The following is a 19,901-nucleotide window of genomic DNA, read 5'->3' on the forward strand; positions in this document are numbered from 1 at the left end:
GTTTATTATATGCGTGACGTTTGTACGTCACGATCATTTCAGCAGGCAGCGTCTACCTCCTCATTTGTACCTTATAGCACTCGAGCAAAAGAAGGGAAGGAAGACAGTTCCCCAAATACCCAAGTAATAATCGGTAGGTTAAACGGAACAGAACCAGAAAAAAGAGGCAAAGCAAAGGGCCTGAGGAGAGCCTAGAATCGTCTTGTGTTTGGCCGTTGGTTAAAGGAGGAAAAGAAGGGGGCGGGGCTGAGGCCTAGTCAGGGCACGTAAACATTTGAAACTCATCGTTTTCACGTTTTCTTCCATCAGGTAATCTTTTTGTGTCTTCGGCCCGGCCTCTGGCCCGCCTCGAGGTGAGTAAGAGGACATGTAAAATCAGTTTGGAAGAGAGTTTGACAATTTGAGAAGCTAATGTAGATAATGAATGTTCACCTATTAAAATAGATGGTCTTATTACATTTTGGCTAACTTATTTTAGCTAACTTGCTACATTTTGTCTAAGTGTTTTGGCTAAACATTTATTCCTGAAACCAAATGATGGGTGATTCTTAGGATTATGTAAATAGTATAGTGAGTTGCTTTGATGTTATATTTATTAATAATATAACATAGTTGCTAATTTCTGTATTCGACTAGTTTTTAATAAGCAGGGCATAATTTATTATATGATATCAATTATTTAAGATTGAGTGGGAAATCTTGGGTTGGAATGGAGGGCAGAAGGAAATTTCTTTTCTCTCTTTTCTGCAATGATTAGATATTTAGAAGGAGGGACAGTTGAATATTAAAGAGGAGAGGAGGGACCACTGAATATTTTTTTAAATGGTGGAAAAATGTTTAGAATAGTCACTACTCTGTTGCAGTTTGTCAGGGTATGGAAAGAAGCAAGTAGTTCACGGGGAAGTCTAGGCTGCAGTGAATCCCAACGTTTCATTCACCTGAATGAATAAAAGGGTGGCAAAATTATTTTCCTTTACTATATACAGAATCAATTGAAAAGGAATATACCAAGAAAAAAATGATCGCACTTCCTCTTTAATAGAACATTTCTTCCCATCTCTCACAAAAGGATTATTGCTCCAGTGTCTGGTTTAGTTACAATACCCGGTAAAAAGTAACTATGTAAATACTTAACAAAAGTAGAATTCTTGTCTTAGTAAACAAAATTCTTCCATTAAATTAAACTGTAATTTGCCGATTTTGAATTGTTAAAATGACATCCTCTAATAAATATGATGATACTTGTTTTGATGGACTTTCCTAAAGTAGGTGGTAATTGTTAAAAGTAATAACTTATTTGCCTATCAGTCTTTTCTACTTAATCCATATTATATAAATTTTTTAATCTTTTAAATGTATATGTGGCTTTAAATTTGATTTTGTCTTTCTATAGATACATTACCAACACCATGAATTGGAACAAGGGTGGACCTGGCACTAAGAGAGGCTTTGGTTTTGGTGGCTTTTCAATATCTTCTGGAAAGAAGGAGGAGCCCAAGCTGCCACAACAATCTCATAGTGCTTTTGGAGCTCCTGGTTCTTCTGGATTTGGGAAGACACCACCACCTCAGCTGCCATCCTTTTACAAGATTGGATCTAAACGAGCAAATTTTGATGAAGAGAATGCGTAAGCTCTTATTTTGCACATATTTCTATAGTAGATATATTTTCCAAAATTTGATGGTTGCGTTACCTAACAATATCTCAAAAAAAGCAGCAATGAGGGATGTAGTTTTTTTAAATTACAGTCAGTAAAATCAGTATGACTTAGTTATCTCGTTTTATTTTTATTATTTTTAAGCTGCACTATGGCACATTAGTCTTGAATGCAGCTTGAACTGTACCCAGCTCATATAAATGAATAGTTAAGATATAGTAGTTACTTAACTCGCAGTCATATAACATATTTTAAGAAACAGTAAACTGGATATCAAGTTTTTCTGTCCTATGTTGCTGGCTTTTTGATAACTGGATTCTTTATTAAGGAATTCCTTTTTTCTCTTTCTTTTAATGATTAGATATTTTGAAGACGAGGAGGAAGATTCCAATAATGTTGACTTGCCATACATTCCTGCTGAAAACTCTCCTACTCGTCAGCAATTCCATTCCAAAGCAACTGACTCAGATAGTGAGGATGACCCATTAGAGGCATTCATGGCTGAAGTGGAAGTAAGTTACTATTTCTTTTAATTTTATAAAGATTGCTTGACATCAAAATTTGAGAAATGCAACTTATACTTTAAATCTGATCTTAAAATAATAAAAATAGTATTAATCTTACTCATTTGAGCACTTTTTAATTTATTCTGAATGTATTTACTTTTCAACAGATTGCCCAGCTGATATTACAGAAATGAAAGAAAAAGCAAATAAGAGAATAAAGGAATTGCTGTCTTTTTAGCTATAAAAATATTTTGGGTTGCTATCACAGGAAAGACCATGCTTTCATGAGCTTTTGTTTAAATCCGATACTTGTTTTTGTTAAATCTTACCAGTCTGTCACATCAGATTTATAAAGAAAGGCACTGTTCAGTTTTTGCAACCATTAAAATCAAGTTCAGTGAAAAAATCTGTACTTGGTTTATCAAATAATGTACAAGTAGTCCTCTGGTTATGATAGCAGTTAGGACAGAGATTGCCATTAGTAAGTGCAATACTTAAGTATGATGTTATAATTTCATGTATTCAGCACCATGCTAAATTTGAACAGTTGCCAAATGAATTGACTTAAGCTGAGGACTATATTTACTTGCTTACAACTCCATGAACTTCTAATTAATAGAATAGATAGAATACTTTATTGGCCAAGTGTGATTAGACACACAAGGAATTTGTCTTGATGTAAATACTCTCAGTATACATAAAAGAAAAGATACATTCGTTAAGAATCAAGAATCATAACGCACAACACTTAATTGTACATTCAGCAATCAAATCATACTAGGAAACAATATAAATCGTTAGGATACAAATGACAAAGTTACAGACCTATAATCACAAGTGGGAGGGGATGGGTGATAAAGAGTGATGAGAAGTTTAATAGTAATAGTAGTGCAGACTTTGTAATAGTTGAACTGTGTTGAGGGAATTATTTGTTTAGCAGAGTGATGGCTTTTGGGTAAAAAAAACTGTTCTTGTGTGTAGTTGTTCTGGTGTGCAGTGCTCTATAGCCTTGTTTTGAGGGAAGGAGTTGAAACAGTTTTTGTCCGGGATGTGTGGGGTCTGTAAATATTTTCACAGCCGTCTTTTTGACTCTTGCAGTATACAGGTCCTCGATTGAAGGAAGGTGGGTAGTAATTGTTTTTTCTGCAGTCCTAATTATCCTCTGAAGTCTGTGTCTGTCCTGTTGGGTTGCAGAACCAAACCAGACAGTTATAGAGGTGCAGATGATAGACTCAGTAATTCCTCTGTAGAACTGGATCAGCAGCTCCTTGGGCAGTTTGAGCTTTCTAAGCTGGTGCAGGGATTTTGATGGGAGTTTATATTAAGTATGCTACTTTTTAAAATCATGTTTTGTGATTTATTAGGATCAAGCTGCTAGAGACATGAAAAGATTAGAAGATAAAGATAAGGAAAGAAAGAATTCAAAGTAAGTTTCATATATCATATTCCTGTTGAAATAAACAAAATGCCATCAATAATGTTATTTCTGGTTAGGTATTTTATTTTTGTACCAAGAGTTCTCTAGAGGCTATGATTTGGAATTTAAGGGTTAAATTGTATGGGGCTAGTGTATGATTAATTCTGACTTATGACAAGCAACACTTGACTTTTTAGTCCTTTTCAGGTGTAAAATTCTGTTAACGCTTCTCATATTTCATAATTTGGAAATTCCAGTTGGCTCATCGGAATTTGGCAAGTTCTGGGGGGTTGGAGTTGTTATAGGAAATGTATTTTTATTGCAGCTGAATGTATCTATGTTGAGTCATTTTGGCACTCATCAGGCTGAATATATGGAGCTGGGTATGTGGAACATTTGCAGGGAAGTTTTGTTTCTCTGCTTATTTTTCCAGGGGTATACGCGATGATATTGAAGAAGAAGATGATCAAGTGAGTTTTCTACAAAATCTTTTCTATTTATGTAAAAATTAAATATGATCCCTTGAACAAATTAGTGTTAAATCTTAACATAAAAAGATGCTTTTGACCATATAAATCACTGCTGAGAATGTGTCAGTAGAAGCCATTAGAGAGATCACGTAACACAATTTTAATAGAAATTTCTGTGATTCTCTTTTAATTTTCACACTAGAACATCTAATTTAATATTTTTAGACTGTCCCGCAACCTGTGTGCTGGTAACAAGTTAGTATGTCTTTGATGCCCAAAGTATCCACTTTCTACATTTATACAAAAGTGATTCCTTGTTTTTGTAATGAGTGGACAATCATCTCTATACCACAATGGCAAGTATAGTGTAATTATCCATTTCAGTGGAGTTCACTTGTTACCTGTCTGTAGGAGGTCTTTTCAGTCAGGAGCATACTCAATTCGTTATGGATACTTCTTTAAAAGTAAATTATGACAGTAAGTCTAAGGCACAGTTTGAGACTAGGGAAAAAAACTGTTTAGCAGATACCTTTAGAAATCACAATTCTAGCATGTTTGAGTGACAAGAAGGCCATTCCATTTACAAAGTTTGGTAATTACCCATTACCAAAGTGCAAATTCAATCACAAGTCTTTGCATTTTTCACCGCAGGACCAGACTTGCTTTACAGTTGTTTTTACAATTATTGTAAAGCAAGTTACCATAGTCATTAAGTGAACCACATGGTTATTAATACAGCATTAAAAATGTTGCAAATTGTGGTCACATGACTGCACAATGCTGCAATTGTTTGTTGCCAAGCTCCCAAAATGCAATATTATGGTGGGGGCAGGAGTGGTAACCTTGAGGACAGATCTAAATTAGCTCTTTTGATATCTGTTGAATGGTCATTAAATGACTGGTTGTAAGTGAAGGACTACCTGTATGTGTAATAATAGCCTGTATATCACAGAGTTGATATAGCTTATACATGTTTAGAATGCAGAAATAATTTTTTTGCAAACAAAAATTTAACTTCTAAATAGAGATGTTTCCACCCTTATCTTTTTATTTGGTTCATTTATAACAGAGAATCTGACAAGGTACTTAGAATATGCAGAAAAAACTTATGTACATCTCTCCCAATTTTTTAAAGGCAGAAAATAACACTGGAGTATTGATACAGTTATAGAAATGGTTAAAGCAGTCAGTTAATAAAATTGGTTAAATGTAGATACGAAAAATAATTCAGGTTTTTAAATATTGATAGGTAGTTCCTCTGAGTGTAAATATTTTCTTTTGAAAGAACAAAATATCTTACTTAATTTCTTTTCATTTTATCTTTAAAATTGAAATTATGAAGAGATTTTAACGAAAGTCTTTCAGAAGTTACCTTGTCCCGTAATGCATGTACTTGTTACCATGGGTCCTCATAATTGCAGCTAGTTTAACATCCCCACGGTCATGGGGTTATTAGGGGTATTTGGCAATTGGCTTGCAATCATGATGTCACAGGGACACATGATCACAACTTGCAACTTTTACTGCCATTTTCTTCAAGAAAAGTCAGTGGGGAAGCCAGCGGGAAGTCACAATTAGTGGTTATGAGACTGCTTTAACAGCACAGGATTTACATAGTGACAACTGGGACTGCCGTAATTACCACTGTAATGTTGTACAGCATTATTTAGCGATAGCAAAAGCACTTAGACTTATATACCGCTTCACAGTGCTTTACAACCCTTTCTAAGTGATTTACAAAGTCAGCATATTGCCCCCAATAATCTGGGTCCTCTATGTCCTTACTTAGGGACATAGTTGCCAGTCCAAGCTTCCTTTGTTAAGTGTGGACTACCTATAATCACAATAAATCCTCTCACATGCATCAGAGATCCAGAAAAGAATTTGGAATATGATTCGTATAAAAATACCATATATTCTTAAGAAATCACATATTAAAGTCATTTGGAACAAAGTCTTTTGTGGTTTTACCTGAATTTTTATGGAGATCTACAAGAGTCTTCTGGATTCTGTACATTATAAAAAGACTTAGAATATTGTTCATATTTGTCAGTCATTGTAGCTTCATTAGATAATTTCAGTGCTAAAATGTAATTCAAATAGACTCTTACTACTCTTGCACACATTAAAGTAAATTATTACCTTAATGTGATTAGCAGTAAACTATTTCTTCCCTTTCAGCATCTGTATGCAGTTACACTTTTCTGTTTTGCTGCAGGAAGCTTATTTCCGTTACATGGCTGAAAACCCCACTGCTGGTGTGGTTCCAGAAGAGGAGGAAGATAACTTGGAGTATGATAGTGATGGCAATCCAATAGCACCATCTAAAAAAATTATTGATCCTCTGCCACCTATTGATCATTCAGAGGTGATGAAATTTATTCTTTTCATAAAATTGTATCACTGTTAAGCTAAATTATAAGTCAGTAAAAGCAAACTAGGAAAAAACTCTAATGCAGCAACCCCCCAACCATTTTGGCAGTTTCATGGAAGACAATTTTTCCGTAGATGTGGGGTGGGGAATCAGACGCTCGCTTGCCTGCCACTCACCTCCAGTTGTGCGGCTGATTCTTAACAGGCCGCGGACCAGTACTGCTCCATGACCAGGGGATTGGGGACCTTAGTATTTCTGAAAGATTAGATATTAATAGCTGAAATAGGTAAAGGATTTTATTTTGACAAAAGAGCTTTATTGCATTTCTTGTTTTCCTTACCTTGACTGTCAATTTGATGTTCCAGTGTTACAAATGTTTTGCTAGCGTTCTCTGGTAATTGAAGGATCATAATATCACAGCAGCTAGAAATGATTAGCTTTTACCTGTTCGGATGGCATTCCTCACTAATAAGGAGTAATTGGCTTGCAGATTGAATACCCACCGTTTGAGAAAAACTTCTACGATGAGCATGAGGAAATCACCAGTCTTACTCCACAACAAGTAGTGGAGTTGCGCCATAAGTTAAATCTCCGGGTAAGGTGAAAACAAGAATCCTTGTTTGTGGACACTTGTTGTTTATACATTTTATTGTGTGCTAAACAGATGGTGGATCTTACCGCAATATTGCAGCAGACCAGGAAAGGCTTTCCAAAAGGAAACAGTTGTGTTAAAAAATACCTCTTTAGTTCATGTAGCACTATTCTTTGTATGTCAGAGTTGGAAAGAGGCCTCTTTCTAGACTCTCTGAAATGCTTCCTGGGCTTTTCAGTTTCTGGTCCATTACTAGTGATTTTTTTTAGCTCTTTTAGCTGTTTACTTTTTCTTATGGTCCATCAAGTGAAAGGCATAGAGGTTTGAGGATATAATGAACATATATAATATTCTTTCCTCCTCCTGTTTTCCCCATAACAATAGTCTTGTGAGGTGGGAGTGGAATTCCCATGTAATCCAAGCATCCCTTTCTGAGTGTCCTGGTGATAGCCTCAATATTTGGAATCAGTGTCAGTAATACAGATAACAGATAATCAGAGTTGGAAGGTACCTTATAGGTCATCTAGTCCAACTCCCTGCCCAAGCGAGAGACACTACACCAATGCAATATTGATCCTCTTTTTGTCTCCAAGACCAAGAATCATATAGGAGCAGGAAGCCTCTGAAGCAAGCCACTCTCATACATATAGTTAAAGCACCCCAAATGATGATGCTGAAATTTAGAAACAAAATGGATGAAATTAATAATGTAATTTTTAGTTCATGTCAGGTGTGGTTAGGAAATTTAAGATGGGAAAGAGAACATTTTTTCTTCCAGAGTCCCAGGGAAAAAAAAGTGTAACAAATTCAATCTTGCCCCTTCCAGTAACATCAGCAAATACTGGAAATTCTCTTCTGACTTATTTGTTGGGCAACAAGTTGTTTAAACTGTTTTCACCCTATCCCTTCCAGTAACCTCCAACTTGGGTAAGTAAGTAGCCCATTTCTGCTCCACACCAACAGGCATATTAAACAATTTTCTTAATATAAGCATGTAAGCTTTGGCACGTCTAATTTAATTCTCTTTTTCCTAGGTTTCTGGTGCTGCTCCTCCAAGGCCAGGAAGTAGTTTTGCTCATTTTGGTTTTGATGAGCAACTTATGCACCAAATCAGAAAATCAGAATACACTCAACCCACTCCTATCCAGTGTCAGGTGAGTATCATTGTTTCATAGTTTTTGAGAGAGTAGGGAGAGACTATCAGTTCTAACTTGGTTACCAAATGTAACGGACTTGGAGATATAGAGCCTGAAAAACCAAATAACTAAAACAGAACATTCCAACAAAATTAGAAATTATTTAGAACAGTCCCAACCGTTCCATCTCTGCAGGGCAGCAGGGGTTGCAGGCAGGGGTTCCATGTGCAATCTAATTATGTGAAAATGGAGTTTCACACACTTGCCCACCTCTTGCACGGCCACATTCCCAACAGGCTGCAGACTGGTACCAGTTCACAGATTAGGGGTGGGGACCCTGATTTAGAACAGTTTAAAAAGTTAGCTATTCTGTCTGATTTCTTTACAGCTCATAAATCTGCAGAACGTAACCAGAAAATAATTTGTTAAATACATGATACAACTTAGAATTTGATACAGGACTATAAGCTCTGTTTCCTTTAATTGATTGATTGATTGATTAGACTTTTATCCCCCTTTATTAGTATAAGGTGGCAAACATATATAATATTCTTTGCTCCTCCTGTTTTCCCCATAACAATAGTCTTGAGAGGTGGGGGTGGGTACTGAGTTGAGTGACATCCAGCTGGCTTTCATGCCTAAGGTAGGATTAAAATTGGTTTCTAGACCAGCTGGTTTCTAGACCAGCCTTGAGTACTGGAAAAATCTCAGGCAGTGTACAGTGTGATACGGTATATTATGTTTAAATGTGATTTTCTCTGATGAAATAATAAGGAACCTGTAACCATCCATTTATTGGTTAAATGTGGTTTTCCTTATCCCTTATTGACTATACAGCCTGCAGTTCAAGTTATAGTTCAGCAAAATCTGAAGGCATGAAATTCTCCCATCTTTGTTTCAATAAACAAATTAATTTCAAATTAATTTATTAAGTTCCAAATTACCTGCTGTATTTTGAAGTATTGTTGAGTTTTAATTAAAAGTGTTGTTCCTCTTTCTCTGTAGGGAATTCCAGTAGCACTCAGTGGCAGAGACATGATTGGCATTGCAAAAACCGGCAGTGGAAAAACTGCAGCGTTCATTTGGCCCATGTTAATCCACATTATGGATCAGAAGGAGTTGGAGCCAGGTGATGGTCCCATTGCAGTAATTGTGTGTCCCACTAGAGAATTGTGCCAACAGGTAAGTAAATTTGAATCTTTGTGGAGAAAAATGTGGGAAAATAAATATTTATGGAAGTGGGAATAATATTTTATCATTTTCTAAAATTACAATATATAGTATTCATTATATCTTTTGGAGATTATATTGAAGGGTATCTATTGCTTCCTTTAGCAACAACTTGTCTTAGTTATTCGTTTTGATCAAAACTACCAACTCAGAAAAATCATTTAGTGATTTTAATATCATATTGGTTTACTATTCATTAGTAATTTGTTATTGAAAGCTGTGGGAAAAATAAAGTACATCTTTCTCTTGATCACTGGTATTTAGAAATATAGGAAGTTGCATTGTCTGAAAAACTAGTACAACAAAAATAATTTTGAATGTTCTTAAAATTATAGGTTTGTAGTTCTACTTTTTAGCTTTTCCTACTAATTTTATCTTTATTTAAAAATCCTATTCAATACATGATTGTGATTGTAATTAAGCAGAGAACAATTACTTTTATGAAAAAGCTAGCTCATTTATTAATACAACTAGCTTCTTCCGAAAATTACAAAATCTCTAGAGAAAAGAATTTGTACTGGAAGTGCAAAGAACTTTTCTGAGTGTGGTTTTCTAGCATGTTGTGCTGGTGTGATTGATAAAGTGATAAAAAAAATTAGTAATATAGTTCTTCGTGTATGAATGTCACAGGACTACCTGCTTTTGTTTCTATTACTTTTGAAAGAGTAATTACAAAAATGACACTAGTAGCTGTGAGTAGCTGTTCCTATTATCATTTACAATACTGCTCCAATTGGATGCTGTTCCATAATCATGGAGGTTTTAGAGTTTTGTCCTGAATATTTAATCCAAAAACTGAAATTCTGCCTTCTGTGCAATGGGAAAAATGAAAAGAGGAAACAGAACTATAGAGAGCAGCCTATATAATTCAGGTAACAGTTGGTGCTAGATGGATGGGAATAGAAACACCAGAGAAGAATTAAATTACTGAAGAAAAATGTTTATCCACACTGTATGTGATACTGTTAAAATGATTTCCCGTTGCCTACAGGCTGTGAGAGTCTAACTGGAGATGAACAGCTGGCAAATCAATACTTTAGAAAATTGAGATCTCTGGAGCTTTGCCCTCTTTCCCCACAAGTAATTCTAGAATTGTGCTATCTATAATTTTGTATGGGATAGCATTCTCACTGAGTGAATTGATACATAATCTGAGGGGGGGGGTCTTCATGAATTCACATCTCCTGCTCAAGAGCTTTTAAATATTTCATCTTGCAAGCCAGTTGCATTTCCTGGCCATCTCTTCTCATGATCACTTATTCTTTAATCATTTCCACCTTGGAATATTGCAACATGGTCAAAACAGGCCATTCTTTTTTTTTTTAATTTTTATTGGTTTTTAAGACAAATATAGACAAACAAAACATAAAAACGTCAAGCCATCTTCCATATGTATGTATGTATGTATGTATGTATGTATGTATATACATACACATACAGTGTGTCCGTTGGTTTACAAATGGTGCTTCCATTTCGTAGTCTTCAATTACAATTGCATTGTATATATTCTCATATTTTCAACCAAATATTAAATACATTAATATCATTGTTAATCATTTGACTATACTTTTATTCATTCATGTTTTACGAAATAATCCATATTTTACTTAATTTGTTTTATGACAATTGATATGATCATCTCAAATCTATCTTACAATCATTTTGTAGATACAATAAAAAGAATACATCTTTATATATTATTTTCTAAGAATCTACATATTTCATTACTATGTTTTATTGTATAACCATTGATAGAATAGATCCCAAATTTTATAAAATTGTTTATCTTGTTGTCTGATTTCAAATGTCAATTACTCATTTCAGCACATTCCAATATTTTAAAACAGGCCATTCTTAAAGAGTATTAAGAAGATTCTGGTTGGCATCTTTATAACACGTCTTTATTTATTAAGAAAATGTATATGCCTCCCTCAACTTACTCTTAGTGATTGTGTGCAGCTTACAAAAATAAAACTTCAGTACAAAAACCAATACAGGTAGTCCTCAACTTACAATACTTCATTTAGTGACCGTTACAAGTTACATCACTGAAAAAAATGACTGTTTCACACTTATGACCATTGCAGCATCCACATGGTCACATGATCAAAATTCAGATACTTGGCAATTAATGCATATTTATGATAGTTGAAGTACCCAGGGGTCTTGTGATCACAATTTGTGATCTGACAAGCAAAGTCACAATAGGGAAACCAGCTTCACTTAATAACCATGTCACTAATTTACCAGCTGGAGTAATTTACTTAACTATGGCAAAAAAAAAAGTCATAAAATGGGGCAAAACTCAACAAATGTTCCACTTAGCAACAGAAATTTTGCACTCAATTGTGATCGTAAGTTGAGGATTACCTATAAACACTAAGCCTATCTCTCTAGGGCCATGAGAAAGAGTATCAAAATGGGACCAGTTTTATCTTCAGGGATGAGGTTCCTCGGAATAGAGTCTGTGGTTTCCACAAGATCTGACAGACTAGGCATGGTTTTAAACACCTCAGTAAAACTAGAATCTTGAAATGTGCTTTATTTGTTTGCAGCAGTCTTCCCCTATCGATCAAGATGGCCTCAAATCTGTTGGCCCTTCAGAAAAACCTTTCAAGTGTTAGGGAAAGTTGTAATGATGCTACATGCCCACTTGGCATTACGAATATTTTTTGAGATGCCTTTATTGTATTTGCTTTTCATTGTATTTTCCATTTTGTTTTATATAAATTGCCCAGAGTTGTTTGTTTAATATAGGCAGATATGCACATTTTCGAAATAATTAACTCTCATATGGAGAGTATATAGATCCAATGTAGCATGTAATATTCTTGAAATAGTCTGTGCTGAAAATTAGATACAAAAATGAAAGCTATATTCATAAAATAGGTAGATAATTAAATAAGGAAGTGCCGAAGCTTCATTTCATATCTCTTATTTTCATTACTTTGAGGCCACTAAATGTTAAAAAAAGTTCTTTCTACCAAACAAATGCCTACTGCTATGCAAACAAATAGGAAGATTTTTGAAGTTAATTTTAAAAATTAATTAGGACTTTTTTCTCAGTTTTTCATTACTTCATTCTTAACATGATGTGAATCTATATGGTTTTAGATCCATGCTGAGTGCAAGCGTTTTGGAAAAGCCTACAATCTGCGATCTGTAGCTGTATATGGTGGAGGCAGCATGTGGGAACAGGCCAAGGCACTTCAAGAAGGGGCAGAAATTGTTGTCTGCACTCCAGTGAGTGTTTCACCAGTATGATTGTGTTGCAGAGAGGAACAAAATATTCTTGTTTTTTCTTCTTTTGAACAAAATAATTTTCTGAAATTGTTTGATTTCTGATTTGCTTAATCCCAACTCAATGCTCACTAGCAAGATTCAGAAAAATTCAAATGATGAGGGACAGGGATGCAGAGACTTGAAGACTTCCAAATGATAAGGGATAGGGAGACTTGGAACAGTGATGCCCATTTCAAATATTTCCCATAGTTTGAATCACATGGTATTTATTTTGCTTCCAGGCTTAAGGTATATGTTAAATGTTTCTACACAGGGCCGTTTGATTGATCATGTGAAGAAGAAAGCCACAAACCTTCAGAGAGTCACTTACCTTGTGTTTGATGAAGCTGACAGGATGTTTGATATGGGTTTTGGTACGTAATAGTCCTTATAACCATAGTTAATAAACATTGCCCTTGTTGCTCTTACCTATTGTCCTCTAGAAGTATTTGGTTTGATAACCACTTTCAAAATTATTGTAAAGACCAATGCTTTGTTTAAGTGTTTTCCTAGTAGGCTAGCTAGCTAGCTTCAGTTTTACAAAAAAAGTATAGATATTTATGTAATAGTTGAAATAATCGGTGTTGTTTTTTGGTGCAAAATGAAGGGTGGGAATGCTGTAAGCTTGGAGAAAACAAGTAGTTTTGCCTAATGAAGAAAAAATATGAGACCAAAAATATGAGAAATAAAGAATGAAATATATATCTTATGAATGTAAATACTAATATCAAGCTATGTTATTTGTTCTGTCATAATCTCTACGGTTAGTTGGGAATATTTCTTAATAATGTCCTTTCATTATAGAGGGCATTATAAAATGATATTTATGAAGATAGATTTTAGGGATCTCTGTCAGGCATGGAAACTTTCCCTCTTTAGAAACCCAGGGAAGCTTCAGACAGAAATTCAATAATTCCTTTCTGTTAAATCAACCATGTTATAATCAGTAGGAAAAAAGGTGGTTTTTTTTGTCTTCTATTCTTTTCTTGATGGCAGTAACTTTGAAGGTGGCATGGAACACCTGTCTTTATAGCCCTGTTGTCATGTAGGTAGGAAGCATGCAGGGCTGTCATAGGAAACTAGGTCTCTTCTGGAGAAGTTGTCCTTACCGTTATTTGTCTGTATTGAGACTAGGCAAAGACTAGAAGTCTAAAACAGCCTATACATAATATAAGTAGACAAAAGAGTATGCATGAGCTAAAATGGACTGATTTTTTTTACTAAATTAATCACTGGCATCAATAAATAATTTATTTAATTATTTTATTTCCAAATCCTCAATGAAGGATACTCCAAATGCGACTTTGAAGGAAAAAAATTTCCATTTTTCATTTTGACAGAATTTTCAAAATCTTGCATGTAAATATCAAAATGAGTTTACCAATCATATTTGTATGTACAGTATAATGAAACCATGATTTTAGCATTACGTGCATTAGCACGAGTGAGCCTGGTTATTCCCTTTCCCTCTTTTGTATTCAAGAAATAAAATAGCATATTAAGGCCAAACTAGGCTGTCAATTAAATAAACAAGCTAAATAAAATAATACAATATATCAATATTTGCTATTAGCTCAATTGAAAGGAACTGCAATGCAATTATAGTTTATATTGAACTATTTTAAGTGGGAGGCTTAGCCAGATATATCTGTCAACTCATTCATGGCCAGCTATGGATTTCAGGCATTTTGTTTTCTTTGTACTACAATTTTTCTGTTCTATTTTTGCACACTTCCTGTTAAAGATGGCAGTGTAAGAAGTTGGCCTTGTGATTGCTACTCAGAGAAAACTTTACCTTTGTGATTTAAAAATCAAAACACATAATGGCTCAGAAATTAATTAACTCTAGTTAATTGTCATTAAAATGTTCTTAGTTTATTTACTAAAATATATCAGCATCCGTTCAAAACAGAGAGTTTACTGAGTTGTTCTATGTTTTGAAAACATAAAAATTAACTTAGAATTCAATCATTTCATTCATTCGGGCCTTGTATAATACTTTAATTCAACTGGATGGTTAGCCGTCATAATGATAATTGCTTTCTATTCTTTTCAAAAGTTCTTTAATCTGGAGGTTTACTCCAGTTTATCTTGCTTAAGAAATGGTTGCTTAGTAACCATTTGAAGTTATGAGAAAAACTTTTCCCCTCCAAAAGCTACTTATGACTCATTTCCAGAGTTCTAACAACTGCACATTTACCCCAGGATCACATGACTGCGTTTTTGGTACTTGGCAATCAACTCACCTTTATGACTGGTTGTAGCATTCTGCAGTTTCTGTTTAACGACCAGTGAATTCACTTAATGAACATTGCAAAAAAGTTCATAAAATTTTGACTTTGCTTGTCAGAAGGTTGCAAAAGTTGATCACATGACCCCGGGACACTGCAACCATCATAAATAGGAGTGTCACTTGCCAAGCACCCAAATTTTGATCACATGACTATGGGATACTGAAATGGTCATAAGTGGACAAAATAGTCATAAGTCACTTTTTTCAATGCTGTTGTGACTTTAAGTGATCACTAAATGAATTGTTGTATATTGAGGACTACCTGTCTAGATGTATCCTCTACAACACACTTTATTTTACAGACTTACCAAAACTTGTTTTCTCTTATGATATTCCAAGACTTTAATATAAGTATTAAGACGTTTTCTGGTATTGTACCCATTCTATCTATATCTGTATTTATATATGTATGTACGTATATTAATTTATTGTGACTATATTGGGTATGGTTTAGAGGGTGATGCTTTTCACTTGATTTCGTTCCTTTTTCTTCAGAATATCAAGTCCGATCAGTTGCCAGTCATGTCCGCCCTGAAAGACAGAGTGAGTATGGGCTTTCTTAATGCAGATTTTCTCACAAAAATATTTCAGGGGAGTTAGACTTCTCTGTTAATATTAATTCAAGTCATCAAACCATACCTGGATTTACAAATAGAATAGGATAGGATAGATATCAAATGCATCTTTTAAGCAAGAGAAAACACTCCCCATATTTTATTATCTCTGATTTCCCCATCTTTCTCTGATTTCATTTTTTTCCCCTATTGTCTAAAGTTTTGTCTGAATGGGCTTCAGACGAGGAAATCTATTTCTCCCTCTTCACACATTTATGTGAGCAAGGAAAGTAGGGAACTAGCAACCATCTTGAACAGCAAAGTTTAGGAGTTATTCTAGGTAAAATAGATCATAAATATGTGTCTCAGTTTCAGAGTTTCAAGCCACAGTCGCAAACTTTTGATAGTCTTAGGCTTGGGTTCAATATTTTGGGGAAGAGGTGATGGCAGCAATGCATAGTATAATGATACACAATATATAAGGCCATTCCATAGAAGTCAGCACGGTTGTAGTTTTCATTGTCTCTTTGCCTTTTAAGGAAGTTCTTTTTTTCCCCCATTTCTTTTTTCAAGCTACATTAAGCCTTCCCAATATACATTTCTGTATATGTTTCCTGCAATAAAATGATAGAAAATTGCTACTGATTTTAGCAGAAGAAACTCTTAAATATCAAAATCTGTGTATTTTTGTGTTTCAGGCTATATTCCACTTAATAGCTTAGCTTGTTTACTCGTTTAATTCAGTAAAAACTACTAGCATTGAATGAGAACTTACTGGTAAACAGTGCTATAGTGTTTCAGAAATTAATGTATTACATATGATAAATTATGTTATGATTGCTAATGGAAGTGAGAGAAGAATGTTGTTTTATGTCTCTGAATAGGTGCAGAACTACATCATTGTGTGGTCATTGGTTCACACATTGTACCACACAATGTGATTCATTTGGGTTTGTTTAGAAACATGTTAAGCTTGCTGTTTGATTTGTAAACCACAATTCCTATAGTAAACCATATTCTTGATGTAGCCTGTGAATCCAGCTGTTGTGTCCATATTCCAAGGGACTTGATTTAGTGGAGACTTGTGTTCTGATATCTCTTTGGTTATGTGATATAATCAACACTGCATTTCTGATTTAACAGCTCTTCTGTTCAGTGCAACTTTTCGGAAGAAGATTGAGAAACTGGCCAGGGATATCCTGATTGATCCAATTCGAGTGGTGCAGGGAGATATTGGAGAGGTAAATTCCCCTTCTAAAATAATTATTTGAATGAAACTATTAATAAAAAGGTAAGTCTTAAGGTTGTATATTCCCCTGCTTGGGTCTTGCTTGAAAATATTTGCTTTATATTCTAATGTTCTCTGTTGACCTTGTTGTCCCAAACAGGCAAATGAAGATATTACTCAAATTGTGGAGATCCTCAGCTCTGGTCCAAATAAATGGAACTGGCTGACTGGTCGTCTAGTGGAATTCACTTCTTCAGGGAGTGTCCTCCTTTTTGTCACCAAGAAGGCAAATGCAGAAGAATTGGCCAACAACCTTAAACAGGAGGGTCACGATCTAGGGCTCCTGCATGGTGATATGGACCAGAGTGAAAGGAACAAAGTCATCTCAGATTTCAAGAAAGGGACCTTTCCAGTTCTGGTTGCTACAGATGTGGCTGGTAAAATTGCAAGCCAGATTTAAAAGACATAGAAATTGTTTCTAAAAGCATCCTTTTATCCCTCCCCACAATCAGTATGGCTTCTTTGCTTTATATGTAATTTATATTTATATGTAAAGGCATTAGAAAATGTATTTCTGTGAAAGAGATTGAAGGGGGGCACTCTTTAAATACGTTGTTTGAAACTATCATGCTCTTAAGTGTTACTATTGAAATGATAGTAAGCATTCAAAAATGCTATTTTTCCATTTTGATGGTAGTATGGTAGGCGGATACACAGAACTAAATCTATAGTGAATGTTTCTTCCTTTCCTTCCCCTCATTAGCAAAAATTGAATTTCAGTTCAGTCTCATTATTCCAAGCTTAGGAAAAATAACTCTTTAGATCAGAAATGTGAAAGTCTGAAAAAAAAGACACATTTAAAAAGAGAGGTATAAAAATAGATATGTTCCTCTTTTTTCTCTTAAGTCTAAGTGCTATTGCTATTAACACTTAAAGCATAAATCAGTACGTGACTTGCATAGAAAAGCATAGCTGAGAAAATGGAATTTTAGAAAAATCATTTCTAACATTGAAAGTGGGAAATGAAAAGGGCTTTTAAAATAGATGTAAGACTGACTGCATTGGAAAGGACAAGAACAATAGCTTTTTTTAAAAAAAAAAAGACAAGCATTTATAGTATTTGAGAATTGCATTCTTGACCTCCAACCTCATATCTGAAGTGTTTCTATCTAGCTCGTGGTCTGGATATTCCTTCCATTAAGACTGTGATCAATTATGATGTGGCTCGGGATATTGATACTCATACTCATCGAATTGGACGTACTGGTAGAGCAGGGGAAAAGGGTGTGGCCTACACCTTGTTGACTCAGAAAGATAGCAACTTTGCTGGAGATCTTGTTCGGAATTTGGAAGGAGCCAATCAGCACGTTTCAAAAGAACTTCTGGATTTAGCTATGCAGGTAAAATATCTGGTTTCTTTTTCTTTTTTGAAGCACATATAGTAGTTATGAATACACTAACTATATAAGAAGTTGTAAATTTAAAGTAATATGGACTAAATTTACTTGAAATTTTACTATATTTTTTGTTGTGCCAGACTGTGCCAAAAAGTTAGAATAGCAGTCCCCAACTTTTCCAGCTCTGCAGACCAGCAGCGATGGGGAAGAGGGGATGATTTTGCATGCACACCCACTGCTTGCACAAATGGAGCTTCAGTACAGTCACTCTCCATTCGCATAGCCCATCCCCATAGCCATGTAGTCTTATGTCAGCAGAAGGGAAAGCAGAGTATAGAAAGAACCACTGCAGAGATGGAAGATGGAAGCTATTCTAAAGCAAGGTCCTAAGAATAGAGCTATGGAAGTGTATGACAAAAATATTAGATGTGTTCTATTGAAATAGAATATTTCAAATAGAATATTTATATAAAACTGGGCTTGTAGAAGTCAGGATTTACAGAACACAAAGAGCAACTGTAGTTTTGCTTTCACTTTCTTACTTGCCAGAGTAACCGGACTATATAAAACACAATAATGTGATGACATATTAGAAACCCAACATTTTTTATTAATGTCACAATTTTCTCTCCAAGAATGCTTGGTTCCGGAAATCACGTTTCAAGGGAGGGAAGGGCAAGAAGCTAAATATTGGTGGTGGTGGCCTGGGATACCGTGAGCGGCCTGGCTTAGGATCAGAGAATGTGGTAAGCATCGATGCCTAGATAACAGACATATTTATTGCTACTAAGCATGCCCAAGACTTCTGCCTCAGTTGAACAATGCAACTTTGTGTCTTAGGATCGGGGAAACAACAGTGTAATGGTCAACTATGAAGCATATAAGCCATCCTCAGGAGCAATGGGGGACAGGTTATCTGCAATGAAAGCAGCGTTTCAGGTTAGTATGAAAAGAATCATATATTAAGATCTCATTGCCCTCATTGTAGTGCTGTTGCAATCAGGATATTCACTCCAAGATGTCTTTAATCTTTGGAACCCAGTGTCTGCTATTTGTACCAGGTTATCTATGAAGAAGAAAATCCAGCTAATTAAAATTATCACATAAACACTCGAGGGCTGTAAGGGGGACTAAATGTTACCTAACAATTCCCCACCCCACCCCACAAATCAGTTAAAACAGGTTCCTTAGCCAACACTCCAGAAGGTAGGCTTAAGTATAGAAGATTTTGACAGACTTTAACATTGGGCACTATCTAACAAAATGAAATTCAATAGTTAAAAAAGTAAGGTTTTACATTTAGGCAAGAAAAACAAAATGTGCAGGTATAGCACCTGCCTCAATAGTAATAACAGCGAGAGGGATCTTGGAGTCCTACTGGACAGTCACTTAAATATGAGCCAGTAGTATGCTGCAGTTGCCAAAAAAAAACCTAATAAGGTTCTAGACTGCATTAACAGAGGGATAGAATCAAGATCACACAAAGTGTTAATGCCACTTTATAATGCCTTGGTAAGGCCACACTTGGAATACTGCATTCAGTTTTGGTCGCCACGATGTAAAAAAGGTGTTGAGATTCTAGAAAGAGTACAGAGAAGAGCAACAAAGATTATTAAGGAATTGGAGGCTAAAACATATAAAGAATCGTTACCGGAAATGGGTATGTCTAATTTAATGAAAAGGGCTAGCGGTGATATTATAGCATTGTTCCAATATCTCAGGGGTTGCCACTTAGGAGAGAGAATCAAGCTGTTCTTCAAAGCAC

The 19,901-nt window shown here is 35.1% G+C and overlaps 1 protein-coding gene across 2 annotated transcripts in view; it reads left to right on the forward strand.

Moving 5' to 3' along the window:
• DDX42 (DEAD-box helicase 42) overlaps positions 1–19,901 on the forward strand; it is a 22,800-nt gene continuing 2,899 nt past the window's right edge. Inside the window, exons 1-18 of one of the 2 annotated variants that reach the window (XM_026710651.2) lie at positions 1–133; positions 310–353; positions 1,394–1,627; positions 2,019–2,169; positions 3,528–3,589; positions 4,014–4,050; positions 6,269–6,418; positions 6,915–7,019; positions 8,051–8,170; positions 9,158–9,334; positions 12,497–12,625; positions 12,939–13,038; positions 15,453–15,500; positions 16,655–16,752; positions 16,900–17,176; positions 17,913–18,139; positions 18,772–18,882; positions 18,977–19,075. In XM_026710651.2, the coding sequence (XP_026566436.1) occupies positions 1,410–1,627; positions 2,019–2,169; positions 3,528–3,589; positions 4,014–4,050; positions 6,269–6,418; positions 6,915–7,019; positions 8,051–8,170; positions 9,158–9,334; positions 12,497–12,625; positions 12,939–13,038; positions 15,453–15,500; positions 16,655–16,752; positions 16,900–17,176; positions 17,913–18,139; positions 18,772–18,882; positions 18,977–19,075 (2,109 nt within the window). In that variant the 5' untranslated portion in view covers positions 1–133; positions 310–353; positions 1,394–1,409. The remainder of the gene's footprint in view (positions 134–309; positions 354–1,393; positions 1,628–2,018; positions 2,170–3,527; positions 3,590–4,013; positions 4,051–6,268; positions 6,419–6,914; positions 7,020–8,050; positions 8,171–9,157; positions 9,335–12,496; positions 12,626–12,938; positions 13,039–15,452; positions 15,501–16,654; positions 16,753–16,899; positions 17,177–17,912; positions 18,140–18,771; positions 18,883–18,976; positions 19,076–19,901) is intronic. The other variant, XM_087916961.1, reaches the window with a different exon arrangement.

The sequence above is a fragment of the Pseudonaja textilis genome, chromosome Z (genome assembly GCF_049901715.1).
Source record: "Pseudonaja textilis isolate UNSWEBS1 chromosome Z, rPseTex1.2, whole genome shotgun sequence".
Lineage (NCBI taxonomy): Eukaryota > Metazoa > Chordata > Lepidosauria > Squamata > Elapidae > Pseudonaja > Pseudonaja textilis.